The sequence below is a fragment of the Anopheles coluzzii genome, chromosome X (assembly GCF_943734685.1).
Source record: "Anopheles coluzzii chromosome X, AcolN3, whole genome shotgun sequence".
Taxonomy (NCBI): Eukaryota; Metazoa; Arthropoda; class Insecta; order Diptera; family Culicidae; genus Anopheles; species Anopheles coluzzii.
The window spans coordinates 9902554-9914859 of record NC_064669.1 but is presented as its reverse complement, the minus strand read 5'-3'; the positions used below and the strand labels follow the sequence as shown (position 1 = coordinate 9914859).

General features: G+C 51.5%; 2 protein-coding genes across 2 annotated transcripts; one reads left to right on the top strand and one right to left on the bottom strand.

Moving 5' to 3' along the window:
* Nucleotides 1-2259: 2259 nt before the first annotated feature.
* LOC120953734 (paraplegin) lies at nucleotides 2260-5404 on the bottom strand. The gene is made up of 3 exons (XM_040373948.2): nucleotides 4950-5404; nucleotides 2831-4875; nucleotides 2260-2757 (listed from the first exon to the last, which is right to left on the bottom strand). Exons 2-3 carry the CDS (start codon nucleotides 4847-4849, stop codon nucleotides 2404-2406), a joined length of 2373 nt encoding a protein of 790 aa, XP_040229882.2. The 5' UTR covers nucleotides 4850-4875; nucleotides 4950-5404; the 3' UTR covers nucleotides 2260-2403.
* A 1091-nt stretch (nucleotides 5405-6495) lies between these two features.
* LOC120954624 (nucleolar and coiled-body phosphoprotein 1-like) lies at nucleotides 6496-11096 on the top strand. The gene is made up of 4 exons (XM_040374709.2): nucleotides 6496-6784; nucleotides 6877-7041; nucleotides 7109-8549; nucleotides 10207-11096. The coding sequence occupies exons 1-4, from the start codon at nucleotides 6730-6732 to the stop codon at nucleotides 10877-10879; spliced, it is 2334 nt and encodes a 777-aa protein (XP_040230643.2). The 5' UTR covers nucleotides 6496-6729; the 3' UTR covers nucleotides 10880-11096.
* The last annotated feature ends 1210 nt before the right edge of the window (nucleotides 11097-12306 follow it).

Sequence of the window (12306 nt, the reverse complement as noted above, 5' to 3'; positions counted from 1 at the left end):
ATGTTTCTGACAGGTTTGTGAACATAGCACACTGTACTGGGTAGAGATGGGTTCACCTAGAGCGCACCCACGGTTCCGGCTAGTTTGATTACGGTTCCGAATCCGGAGAAGTGGAATCGCTAGCTCGGACGAACCCGTTCGGAATGATTCGGAATGTTGCAGAATCCCTTTTGTTGACGGTATGTTAAGAGGTTCCATTGACACTCCAAACATTTTGAGAAGGGAATGGCGCACAATCCACGGAGCAAGTGAACATTGCATCAAATGTTTGTGCTCTGACATTCCTTAATACTGGCCGACTGTAACTCCGAACAATTCTGATTGTATGCAAAGATAGATATCAGTAGTCTATAACAGCAAAATTTAAAAGTTAGTTTTAATAAAACCACCAACAAGAACGGATCTCTCTAGGTTATGAGTCCAGAGAAGCAGAAAGAATTGGCTGTTAACAGAATCCTGCTGTTTTCCGGAACAGGCTACACCATCTGGAAGTTTCGCGTGGAAGTATTTCTGAAAGCCTCGAAGGTGTAAGACGCAGTGGTAAAGGATGTGCCAGCAGAGGCTAGTGAAGTGGCCAAGTTCGAGGAAATGGACGCCAGGGCCAAGACATTGCTGGTTTTTTTCATCTCGGTTGAGTACTTGGGATTTATACAAGAGAAGACCATGGTGAAGGAAATGTGGAACGTCCTCGAAAAAAAAACATTCGCCAAGAAATCCTCGGGAAGGAAGATGAGTGCATTGGAAAATCTTCCAGAATTTCAATAAGCGTTTGAGATAGGCTCGTGGCAGTGCATCGTTGAACGTTGACATCGGTGTGTGCTTGAAACTGAAGAGGAATTTGAAAAACATTGTGTTTGCTCGTGATAAAGAGAAGTTGAACCAACCGTTAATACGCGCAAGCAAGACGGGTAAGAAGATATCGATGACGACAGGAAGGAGTATTCTGTTGAACAACACGCCAGAGAGAACTTCTCGGCTGAATCATTCGGCTACTATGATGTCCAGTCGTATCCAGACGCAGATAGATGTGGTATCGAAGGAAGCGCCTACCTCGCAGTAAGAATAGGCGACTTGAATATCTATATCGTATTAATTTTCCCCCAAAAGCCGTTTACACATTATCGTACATTATTTTAAATAAAATACTCGATTTCACAGATTCCGACTTCTCAACAACGGTTATAAACTATATATTCACAGATATTCGACATACGACTATTTCGACTTACGCCTTGGTTTGGGACATTTTTTCGGTCCCAGATACAGTCGTAACTCGGGGGACACCTGTAGTCTATAATAGTGATGTGCTCTTTGGAGCGCATCTACCACTCCGATCCGACTCTGGCTAAAATCCGGTAAAGCCCAAACCACTAGTTCCGCCCGGAGTCGGAGTTGTCTGAAGTCGCCCGGATACGTCCGGAGTCGTTCGGCGTCGACCAGAGTTGTCTGGACCTACCAGGGAGTCGGAGTAGTCCAGAGTTATCCGGAGTAATTTTTGTCTTTTACTTTTTGCGTAAGCTTCGTATACAGGCCATTGTTTCTAAGGTACTACTCGGGGCAACTCCGGATGTCGCCGACTTCAACCGATTCCGGACTACTCCGAATGGCTCCCGACGACTCCGGATAGCTGCGACTCCGAACTCCGGACGATTCCGAACGACTCCGGATAATACTGGACGGAGTACCTTCCGGAGTCGGTTCCGAAATTGGCGGAGTCGAATCGGAACCGACTCCAGATGTTTGCCAACTTCACCCATCACTAGTCTATAACACCATAATGTAATAGTTACGTGTAATAAAAACACCAGCAAGAACGGATCTCTCTCTTTAAAGCTTCGATGCTTCGGAACTGGTTCCGATATTTGTTGAAATCGTCTCCGCTTGTTTGTCAATTTTTATACATTAATCAGTCAATTTTGCGCACCTGTGACGCGCGGTGCTTTGACCAACGGTCAATTTGAACGTGCTTAGGAAGGGAACTGCTAAAATGCTCTTCTTTTTGCGTTAGAAAATACTCCACACATGTTCTTCTAGGTGAATTATGGATTTGAACTTGAACGCCACAAGTTGTCGAACTACCGAAATGCACCTGACCTTACTTTTCGCTCATATTATCGTATTTGTTTCCTTGTGTTTTCTTCAATTAATATTGTCATAAGCATTAGAATTGTGATCGAAATCGTTAGTTCTTTCATTGGACTAGGCAGAAGCTGGTGAAACCATGTTCCCCTGCCCTGCCAATGCAACTGTCCGCGAACGTAAATAGGCATCATTAATTTATTTACAACGCAACATACCCGCGCGCGTTCGGCTTCCAACCATACACAGTGTTGTTTGTTTTTTTTTTTGTTTGCTATCCCGCATAGACTACACCCCTGCCCCGCTCCCTCCCTTCCGTCTACTTTACTTTTCCTCCGTGCCGTTCTGGGCGAGCCGCTTCAGGCTGTCCTCGAACTCGACCGGTTCGATCTTGCGCCGGGCATCGTCGTACTGGGGCGGGCCGATCAGCTCCACCACCTGGTCGTAGTTGAGCGTTTCCTGCTCGAGCAGCGCCTCGGCCAGTCGGTTCAGCTTGTCCGCGTTGTCGCGCAGTATCTGCTCGGTCCGCTCGTACGCCTCGGTGATCATCTTGCGCGCCTCGAAGTCGATCAGATTACCAAGCCCCTGCGAGTACGGTTTCTCCGCGTACGGGCTGTTGTCGCTGTCCTCGGCGAACGCGATCGGCCCGACCGTGCTGTTCATGCCGAAGTATTTAATCTGCAATAAGGGGAGAGCGGCACGGTGAGCGTGAGAAGGCACCGGAAGCGAACCGGCGATGATCGATCCTTACCTGTGCGTACGCCATTTTGGTCACCTTCTCGAGATCGTTCTGGGCGCCGGTGGTGATCCGGTTGAAGGTGAGATTTTCGGCCGCCCGGCCACCGAGCGCCATGCACATCTTGTCGAACAGCTGCTCGCGCGTGTACAGCTTCTGCTCCTTCGGCGTGTACTGGGCGAATCCGAGCGCCAGGCTGGTGCGCGGCACGATCGTCACCTTGAGCAGGACGTCCGAGTTCGGCAGCATCCAGCCGACGAGCGCGTGCCCCGACTCGTGGAACGCAATCACGCGCCGCTCGGTCGGCGACAGCGCGTGCGACCGCTTCTCCGTCCCGCCGACCAGCCGCTCGACCGCGTACTCCAGGTTGCTGGTGCGCACGACCCGCTGGCTGGTGCGGGCCGCGTGCAGCGCCGCCTCGTTGCACACGTTCGCGATGTCCGCGCCGGAGAAGCCGGGCGTCAGGGTGGCGAGCCGGCTCGAGTAGGTGGCCGGCGGATGCTCGAGCGCGATGCCAGACAGATGCTTCTCGAAGATTTCCTTCCGCTCCGCCAGGTTCGGCAGATCGATCAGGATGTGGCGGTCGAACCGGCCAGGCCGCAGCAGCGCCTTGTCGAGGATGTCGGCCCGGTTGGTGCTGGCCAGCATGAGCACGCCCTCCTTGCTCGCCATGCCGTCCATCTCGACCAGCAGCTGGTTGAGCGTCTGCTCCGACTCGCCCGAGTTCATGCCGCCGCCGACGCCACCCCCGCCGCCGCCCTCCCGCTGCCGCCCGATCGCATCGATCTCGTCCACGTAGATGATGCACGGTGAGCGTTTCTTCGCCTCCTTGAACAGGTCGCGCACCCGGGCTGCCCCGAGCCCCCCGATCATCTCGATGAACTCCGAGCCGTTCATGCTGAGGAACGGGACCTGCGCCTCGGTCGCGACCGCCTTCGCGAGCAGCGTCTTGCCGCAGCCGGGCGGGCCGAGCAGCAGGGCGCCCTTCGGTACCTTCGCGCCGAGCCGCTGGTAGCGCCCGGGCGACTTGAGATAGTCGACGAACTCCATCACCTCCTGTTTCGCCTCCTGCAGGCCGGCCACGTCCCGGAACCAGACGCCCCGCCCGCCCGACTCGACCGGATCGACCAGCGTGAACTTGGCCCGCCCCATCTGCGTGAAGCTGTCCATTGAGATTGGGCCGCGGCCGCCCCGGATGCGGCTGAGCAGCGCAATGATCACGCCGGTCGCGAACAGCGTGAACAGGATGCGGCCGCTCACGTCCCCGCTGCGCTCGAACTGCACCGACACGCCGTCGGTCACGCCGAGCCGCTGCTCGACCGACCGCAGCTTCTCCTCGAACTTGTTCACGTCCGCCACCGCCATGTGGAAGATGTTCGACTGCACCCGGCGCCCCTTCACGATCGCCCCGTCGTGCAGGATGATCGTCACCATCTCCATGTCCGGGTGGACCACCACCTCCTTCACCTCGCCGACCGCCAGCATGTGGTGGACGAACTCGTGCCAGCTGACGTAGCGCGTGGCCGACTCGGGCCGGTTGCGGGACGGCAGCACCATCGACAGGAAGCCGACCAGCAGGTAGATCGTGATCATCCAGATGAGCGTCTTCGTCACCACCGACATCATCTTCTCCTTGTCGTCCTCATCCTCATCTTTCTTGCGGTTTGGGTCAGACCCGTCCCGGTCCGGCGGCTTCTGGTTCGGGCCGCTCGGCTGCGCTCCCTGCGGCGCCCGGTTGCCGCACGCCGTGTGCAGGTGGCGCGCGAACACGTACGCTGGGATCGAGCCCGCATCGCACAGCATGCGCAGCAGGGCCCGCTGGTCGGCCTGCAGCTGCCGGAGCTGGCGCCGGGTCGGGGCGGGCTGTGTACCGCGCGGCACCCGCTGCAGCTCGCGCCAGAGCGCGTCCCGGTGCGGCGACTCGCTGGTGACGGTGCGGTGCGCGAGCGCCAGGACGGGCTCGAGCCGGCGCACCGCCAGCCTCACCACGGTGCCATTGATCAGCTGTCTACACCGCTCCAGATGATGCATCATCGATGTGTTCCAAATGGGTCTAGAGTCTAAAAGGAAAAAAAGCAACCGGTACATTGCGTTAGTGTGCAAGGTCCAGGGGCACTCCTGGATCGATACAAACCCTACAGAAAGCAGCACAGTCCAGGCCAGGTTTACATAACACGTCGGTGTGCGCGGAGGGAAAAGCCTGTACCAGTCGGGCACCTACTTCGGTATAGCATTACAGGAACTTTTTGGCAGGCGGAAAATCACTTCACCGAGCGCATCTCGCAGTGGGGCGGCAGACTTGTTGTTCCAGAACGTATGACGATTTCGTACGCGCCTGTCGGTGTATTTCACAATCTTGGCTCGTTGTTTACCAACGCACGAAAATTTCACAAAATGTTACACCACCTTTTCTTTGCTTCTGTGCTTTGTTCGCAGTTGTTTTGGCTTGCGATTACTTCTTCTTTTTTTGCGAATAACAATAAAAATAGAGTACCGCTCGGTCGTCGAAAGCAAAACTTGCCGGACGTGAATGTTTTTATTTCGCTGCTCCGTATTGTGAAATCAGCTGTCAACAGAATCCACCAAACCGGCGATGTAAACGGAGTTGGACATGTCAAACGATTTGACGCAGCGGTTTGTCGGTGCCCATGCAGCAGCAGTGTGTCAGCGTGTTTATTTTGTGTTCCCAACTGAAACAGGGTACAGGCGCGAGATAGGGAAAAGTCCTGATTCTTGTTGAGGAGTATAACGAGATTAAGATTTAACCGTTCAAATAGACATGGAGACAACGACTCGCGCAATCAGCTAATTTTTTTTTTTGGGGTTTTTGATTAAATGCGATGCAAAATTTCACTCCACATAGATCAAAGTAGCGCATTTTACCCAGTCAACCTACTTGTTTTTTTCTTTAAAAACATAAAATAAAGTTTAAATGTGTTCAAATTTATTCGTTTGAATTTGAAATTAATCTCGTAAAAAACTAGATATTTTGATTGTGTTGGATGACGCAGAAATATCCCTCGAGGCTAGTAGCTCTGTTTGCAAAATTTAGCTACTTTTTGTCGCGCGAGGCAAAACCTGCCAGCGCAGCCAGCGAGCGTCGTGCCAACTTTCCAAGCAAAATAGTTCACATTGAAGTTTAGTATTTAAACTAGCAGTTCTAGTTCTAGCAATGCATAACATCAATGCTAAACCATATAACAGTACAGAGGGAATAAGGAAGCTCCACTGATTGAATATCCCACCAACAAATGGCGCCACCAGCTGTTTGGAATTTTTAGAATGCGTGAGTTGTTTGCCGCCTGTTAAACGGATTCTTTCTATATTCCGTTTAGGCACAGAGCTTGAGTCGTTTAGAACCAGTTGGTCGTTTAGTGGATTTGTGGTACTTGGATGAAAACTTCAATTTTTCAACCACACTTTGAAAAACGGCATTTTGCTCGTTATATTGCGGCTACTATTTATACACAACATTATACGGCTATTGTCAAACAGAATCTCAAAACGGCAACCTGTCAAAAGCTAAGAAGACACCTCCTCTATATTCCACCTTGATAGGGCCTTTACATTCAAATAAAAAAAGCACTGAAACTGTACCCGTACGCGTAACGGCGCATTCAAATCGCACACGTCAAATTGGTCAGCAGAGTGTAGCCGCGAGCTGGCAACGCATACCGGCAGACGTTTGACCGTTTGAAACGGCGCACAATAACAACAATTTCGACGAACCACGGGCTTGTGCAGTTGCTCAAGCCGCTCAAAGGCACTGACTCGGCACTAACAAAACAAAAAGGAAGTAAGCGGTGAAATACGGGTAAAATAAATCCACCGTGCTACTGTGGTTTGCATGCACTCCAATGCTTTCGCAGGCGGCATTTTCGGTGTCACAGCAAGCGTCTTGGTGAAGGGCCGAGATGGGCCAAACGATGGATTACAAGGAAGAGTGTGATGTTGCGATCATAGTTTACAGTAAGTAGCTCTTGCGCATTTCCGAAGGAGGGTTTTCGTTGCTGTACCGTGTGTGTTTTGTTTTTAATTGCCCTTTCACGCCCGCCTTTCAGATTACCTGATCGAACAGCGCCTGGCGCAGGTGGCGGAAGAGTTTTCCAAGGCAAGCCCGTTCCTGCCCCACATACGGCGGTGCCCGCGCGGCTGCATGTACCTGACCGCACCGCTGCGAAGCCTGCAGGAGGTGGTGCGCGAATACGTGGACCTGCACCGGAAAAGTAAGTGACGCGATCGCGGTCGCAATGGTGGGGCTGTTTAATTTAACTTGCCATTTTGTGCTTCCAGTGAAGCTGCTGCTCATGAAGCACCACCGGGAGGTCAGCCTGCCGCACGAAAATACCACCTGGGAGAAGGTCCAGCATGTGGTGGAATATTTTCGCTCGAAAGCTTACGCTGAACAGCAGCCACCACCACCACAGACACAGCCGGAATGCCTCATTACGGTGAGCAATTCCGAACCGGCCGATGCCAACACATACATTCAACCGAACGTGGCAGCGTGCGCGGAGCCGGAGATACGCCACAATCGGCTGGACAGCTTCGTGGTGCAGGACACGACCGGCAAGCCGGTGGCCCAGCTGCAGAACGATCCCATCATTTACCAGTTTGCCGAACCGCACCGGTTGGTCGGTACCGTGCAGCTGCCGGCCACCCAGCTGCACGAGGAGCACTTTGTTTACCAGGTCGCGGAGGGCAGCCAGGGTGAAGTGACGGCACACCTGCCAGGCGTCGTCGGGCAGAACGCGCACGTCCAGCCGATGTTGCTGTACGTGGTGAACGATAACGACGGCAGTGTGGTGGAGAGCTGCCGCCCGCCCATGACGCTGGCGTACCAGCAGGACGACGTCACGATCGGCCAGAATGTCGAGATCCGCACGGAGATGGTCGGCTCGGAGAGCACGCCGGCCACGCTGCACAGCCTGCCGGTGCTTACCGACGAACCCGATGCAAACGCCAGCCAACTGGTGCTGGCGGCAGCGCCACCGCTGGATTCGAACCCGCTGGCCCAAGCGTACGCCGAGATGGGAGCGATCGAACAGCAACAGGTGGTCGAGAACGCTGGGATGGAAGTGCTGCCGGCTCAGCAACCACCAGAGCCAACGCCAACAGCCGACCCGGCCCAACCCACGCTCGAATCTGCAGCACCGGCGCAACCGTCCGCCCAGAAGCGCAAGGTCGACCCGGGCGCGCTGGAGGAATGGAACCGCATCCGCTCGATCAACTGGTCCAACTTTGACCAGCACGTGCGCGAAGCGATCCACCAGGAGGACGTGCGCAAGCGGATCGCGCTCGTGCTGAACGACAAGCAAAAGCGCGAACAGGCGGACCCGAAATATGCCGGCAAGCGCAAGCCGACCAAGAGCGCCAAGAAAACGCTACCCGGCGTCGGTGCCGCCACCGCCACCATCGCCATCAGGACGAAATCGCCCCGCACCACCGCGAAGAAGCGCACGGTGCGCATGAAGCAGCCGCCGGTCACGTCCGACCGGGCGGGGAAAGCGGTGGCGGTGAAGGTGGCGTTGGCGCCGGCATCTGCAACTACTGCCGCCGCCCACCTCGACAGCGATTCGTCCGAGTTTGCCTCCTCGGACGACGACGAGGAAGCGGATGTGCGGGAGATGGTACAAAACGTCAAGCGGTACCGGCGCCAGCAGGCGCAGCAGCAGCAGCAGCAGCGCGGCAAGACGAAAGAGAAGCAGACCAAAGCAGAGTCGACGGCACAAAGGTAAGTTACGGGGCGAACGTGGCGAAAGTGTGGAGATTGATTGCAAACAGCTTATGGACTAGTGTTGAGTTTCATGAATTTTTCGTTAAGATTCATTCATATGAATCTTCAGTGATGAGTGATTCGATTCTAGAATCGACTCTGCATAGATTCGTGAACCTCAAAAGGTTCATATCCAAGGATTCATTTCTAAAGATTCTTTTCTAAAGGTTCATCTTTTTAAAGATTAATCTCCAAGGATTCATTTCTAAAGATTCATTTTCAAGGATTCATTTCTAAAGATTGATATTTAAAGATTCATCTACAAGGACTCATTTCTAAAGATTCATCTCCAAGGATTCATTTCTAAAGATTAATCTCCAAGGATTCATTTCTTAAGATTGATCTTAAAAGATTCATCTCCAAGGATTGATCGCTAAAGATTCTTTTCTTAAGATGCATCTTTAAAGATTCTTCTGCAAGGATTCAGTTCTAAAGATTCATCTCCAATGATTCATTTCTTAAGATTGATCTTTAAAGATTCATCTCCAATGATTCATCTCTTAAGATTGATTTTTAAAGCTTCATCTCCAAGGATTCAACTCCAAAGATTCATTTCCAAGGATTCATCTCCAAGGATTCATTTCTAAAAATTCATCTCCAAGGGTTCAATTCTTATAATTCATCCTAAAAGATCCCAAGGCTTCATTTCTAAAGACGTATTTGCAAGGATTCATTTCTCAAGATTGATCTTTAAAGATTCATCTCCAAGGATTCATTTATAAAGATTCATCAATGAGGACTCATTTCTCAAGATTCAACTTTAAAGATTCATCTCCAAAGATTCATGAATCTCAAAAAAATCATGAACCTTCAAGGATTCATATCTAAAGATTAATCTCCAAGGATTCATTTCTTAAGATTCAACTTTAAAGATTCATCTACAAGGATTCATGAATCTCAAAAAAAATCATGAAGCTTCAAGGATTCATGAATCCTAAAAGATAAATGAATCTTCAAGGATTCATGAATCTCGAAAGATTCATGAATCCATTAAAATTCATATATCTACAGGGAATTATGAATCTTCAGAGATGTATGATATTCAAAATATTGAGTTTGCGCGATCCTACCTAACAATATGCCCGTCGTGAGTTCAAGCCTCGCAAGGACCGTCTCCCCGTAGCAAAACAAACTATGCGGCTGCGTGGTACTTGCCAGAAAGTCTCGAAAGCCTGTATAGGTGGGCATTAGTGATGGGTGATCCGGAGCGGAGTCATGGATCAACTCCGACTCCAGTGCTCAAAATGTGACTCCGACTCCTGATCATAACCGTATTCAACTCCGGATCAGTCCGGCTCAATCCGCACCAGTTCGGAGCAATCTGGATGAGTCCGGATGAGACTTAACGAGTCTCCAGGCGAGTAGTTTAGGTTGACGTTGCAGTTGCTAATTCCCAAAATGACTGTCCATTATCGTTTAGACATGAATCTTTGTAGATTCACGAATCTTTGAGATTCTTGAATTTACCCAACTAAGACTAAGATCCATTGAATCATTTGAAACAATGATTTACGCTCATGAATCTGAATCGGAGTTACCCCAACACTATTTTGTGAACACCCAACGAATACCCCACACCTAACTAACTTTTGCGTTCCCTTTCTCGCAAATCCAGCAATTCGTACAGCACACCGCTCCAGTGCCGGATCAACATGGTCGTGGGCCGATCGCCGCGCAACGCCACCGTCAAGCGCACCATCCGCACCCGAACGCCCTCGACCAGCCCGGCCAGCACACCGCTGAAGCGTGCCAAGCAGCAGCCCAGCGAGATACTGCCGCCGGTCACGTCGCGGCTCGGTACCGCCCGCCAGCAGCAGCTGAAGGCAAAAAAGCAGCCGGCGGCACCGCCAGCCGCCCAGCCGAAACCGCCGGCCCCGCTGGCGGAGGCGACGGCCGGCAGGAATCGGCGGCCGGTGCGGGCCTGTGCCGCCGCCCGCCGCAGCAACGAGAGCGCGGTGGGGGCGCCGCTCGGCAAGGAGAAAATGAAATCCCCCGCCGCACCACCGAGACCACCGTCGCCAGCGAATGTGGAGAATGTACCGCCGATGCCGCCGCCCGGTGACGTCATTGCGACCGCACCGTTGGAAGAAGCGGCAGCCACGCCAGCCACGAAGCAGCCCGCACCAACCCCGCTGGCAGCGGCCAAGAAGGAGGAGCTGAAGGAGGAGAAGGTGCGGGAGGAGAAGGAGGAGGAGGAGGAGGATACTCCCACCGGCCCACCGGAGGAGGTTGAGGTGGGTGAGGCGGCCATATACGCGGTGCTGGCGCAGCTGCACGGGGACGACTGACCCGCCCGTCCCCGTATCCCGTTCCCCGTGCCACTAATCAGCCTTGGTGTGTGTAATCGCAAGGGTTTTGCGATCTCCTTTCGTTCGGCTGGGAGCTACTATTTGTTAGTGCTTTTGTCGTCTCGTACTACGTGTCCTGTTCTTGTAACTTCAATCGAAGAAAACCAAAAACGAAAAAAAAAATGCACAAAGACAACGAATGAAACGAACAAATGCATTTTTTTGTTATTGTTGTTTATTTCGCAGATTTATTTGTTTTTTTTTCTTTCGCTTCCCTCGCTTTCTCTCTCTCTCTCTCTCTCTATCCCTATTTACGCCCTGCTGCCCCACCACTATCTTGTATATTTTCTACCCCCTCTCTTCGCCGTAGCATCGTTTGGTTGGTTTTTGGACTGCCCATCCCCCCCCCCCTCCCCACTCCTGTCGTGCTCTATATTATAATAATATTAACTTTCCTCCTCCTCCTGTGAGCTTACTTGCGGCGACACTTCCCCCACAAATTGCCCTTCACTCCTTTTCGCTGCGCTGTGTGTGTGTGTGTCTGTGTGTCGGAACAACCATTGCCGCTGCTTCCGTTGTTGCTGTTGTCCGCGTTTTAATGTTCAAATTTGTTTAAAGTCCCGCATTGTTTTACTACTACACCACTACTACGATAATTACTAAAAACGATCCTGTGTGTATGTGTGTGTTTGGGAGTGTGCCAACAGTGCTTTTCGAACTATCCTATTTCTTTTTTTTGTTTAATTTTTTGCAATTATGATTTAATTTTTTTTATTACGTTTAAGATATATAATATAGAAGAGTTATAATAATGCACGATATATAGCCTAAGGTATGTATATATTTGTTTTAAATATAAGATATTTCTATTACATCTAAACAGGGTAAATCATTTCTAGTAAATTTTTCTTCTTGTTCCCCCCTGTCCGACCGCGCTGCATTTGCCTTAACGCACCCCATCATATTCCATACCTACGAAGTGCTCCTCTTTGCGATCAATGTGTGTATGTGTTTGTGTTTGAATGTGTTTTTTTTGGGCCTGCCGAAATGGCCAACGGAAGAAATGGCCTTTTGCTTTTATAACAAAAAGAATGGAAAACATTTCTAGCCTTAGCAAGCAAACTTTTCCAACAGATTGCGACGACTGTTGCAGTGTTGCATTGCGTTTTTCATCCCACGCGAGAATGATCACCGCCGAAAAACGAGCGTGGGAAAACCGGGGGAAAGGAAGAAGGGCGTTTTAAAAAGGGTTTTGTTTTACCTTTGCTGCTCACTAAACACATCCACACACACACACACACACACACCATCGCAGAAGAGATATATATGCTATGTACAACAAAAGGTGTAAGGTATGCATCCCGCCCGCCGGCAGCACGCGCTGCTCACCACCGTCGGCATCCGTGTGACTACCCGGCCCTTTCCCT

Excerpts from the sequence above, each read along its gene's own strand:
- LOC120953734 (XM_040373948.2), bottom strand. The coding sequence starts at position 4,849 with ATGATGCATCATCTGGAGCGGTGTAGACAGCTGATCAATGGCACCGTG. Across the intron at positions 2,758-2,830 it reads CCAAAATGGCGTACGCACAG|ATTAAATACTTCGGCATGAA; the intron begins GTAAGGATCGAT and ends CCCTTATTGCAG.
- LOC120954624 (XM_040374709.2), top strand. The coding sequence starts at position 6,730 with ATGGGCCAAACGATGGATTACAAGGAAGAGTGTGATGTTGCGATCATA. Across the intron at positions 6,785-6,876 it reads TGTTGCGATCATAGTTTACA|ATTACCTGATCGAACAGCGC; the intron begins GTAAGTAGCTCT and ends CCCGCCTTTCAG. Across the intron at positions 8,550-10,206 it reads GCAGAGTCGACGGCACAAAG|CAATTCGTACAGCACACCGC; the intron begins GTAAGTTACGGG and ends TCGCAAATCCAG.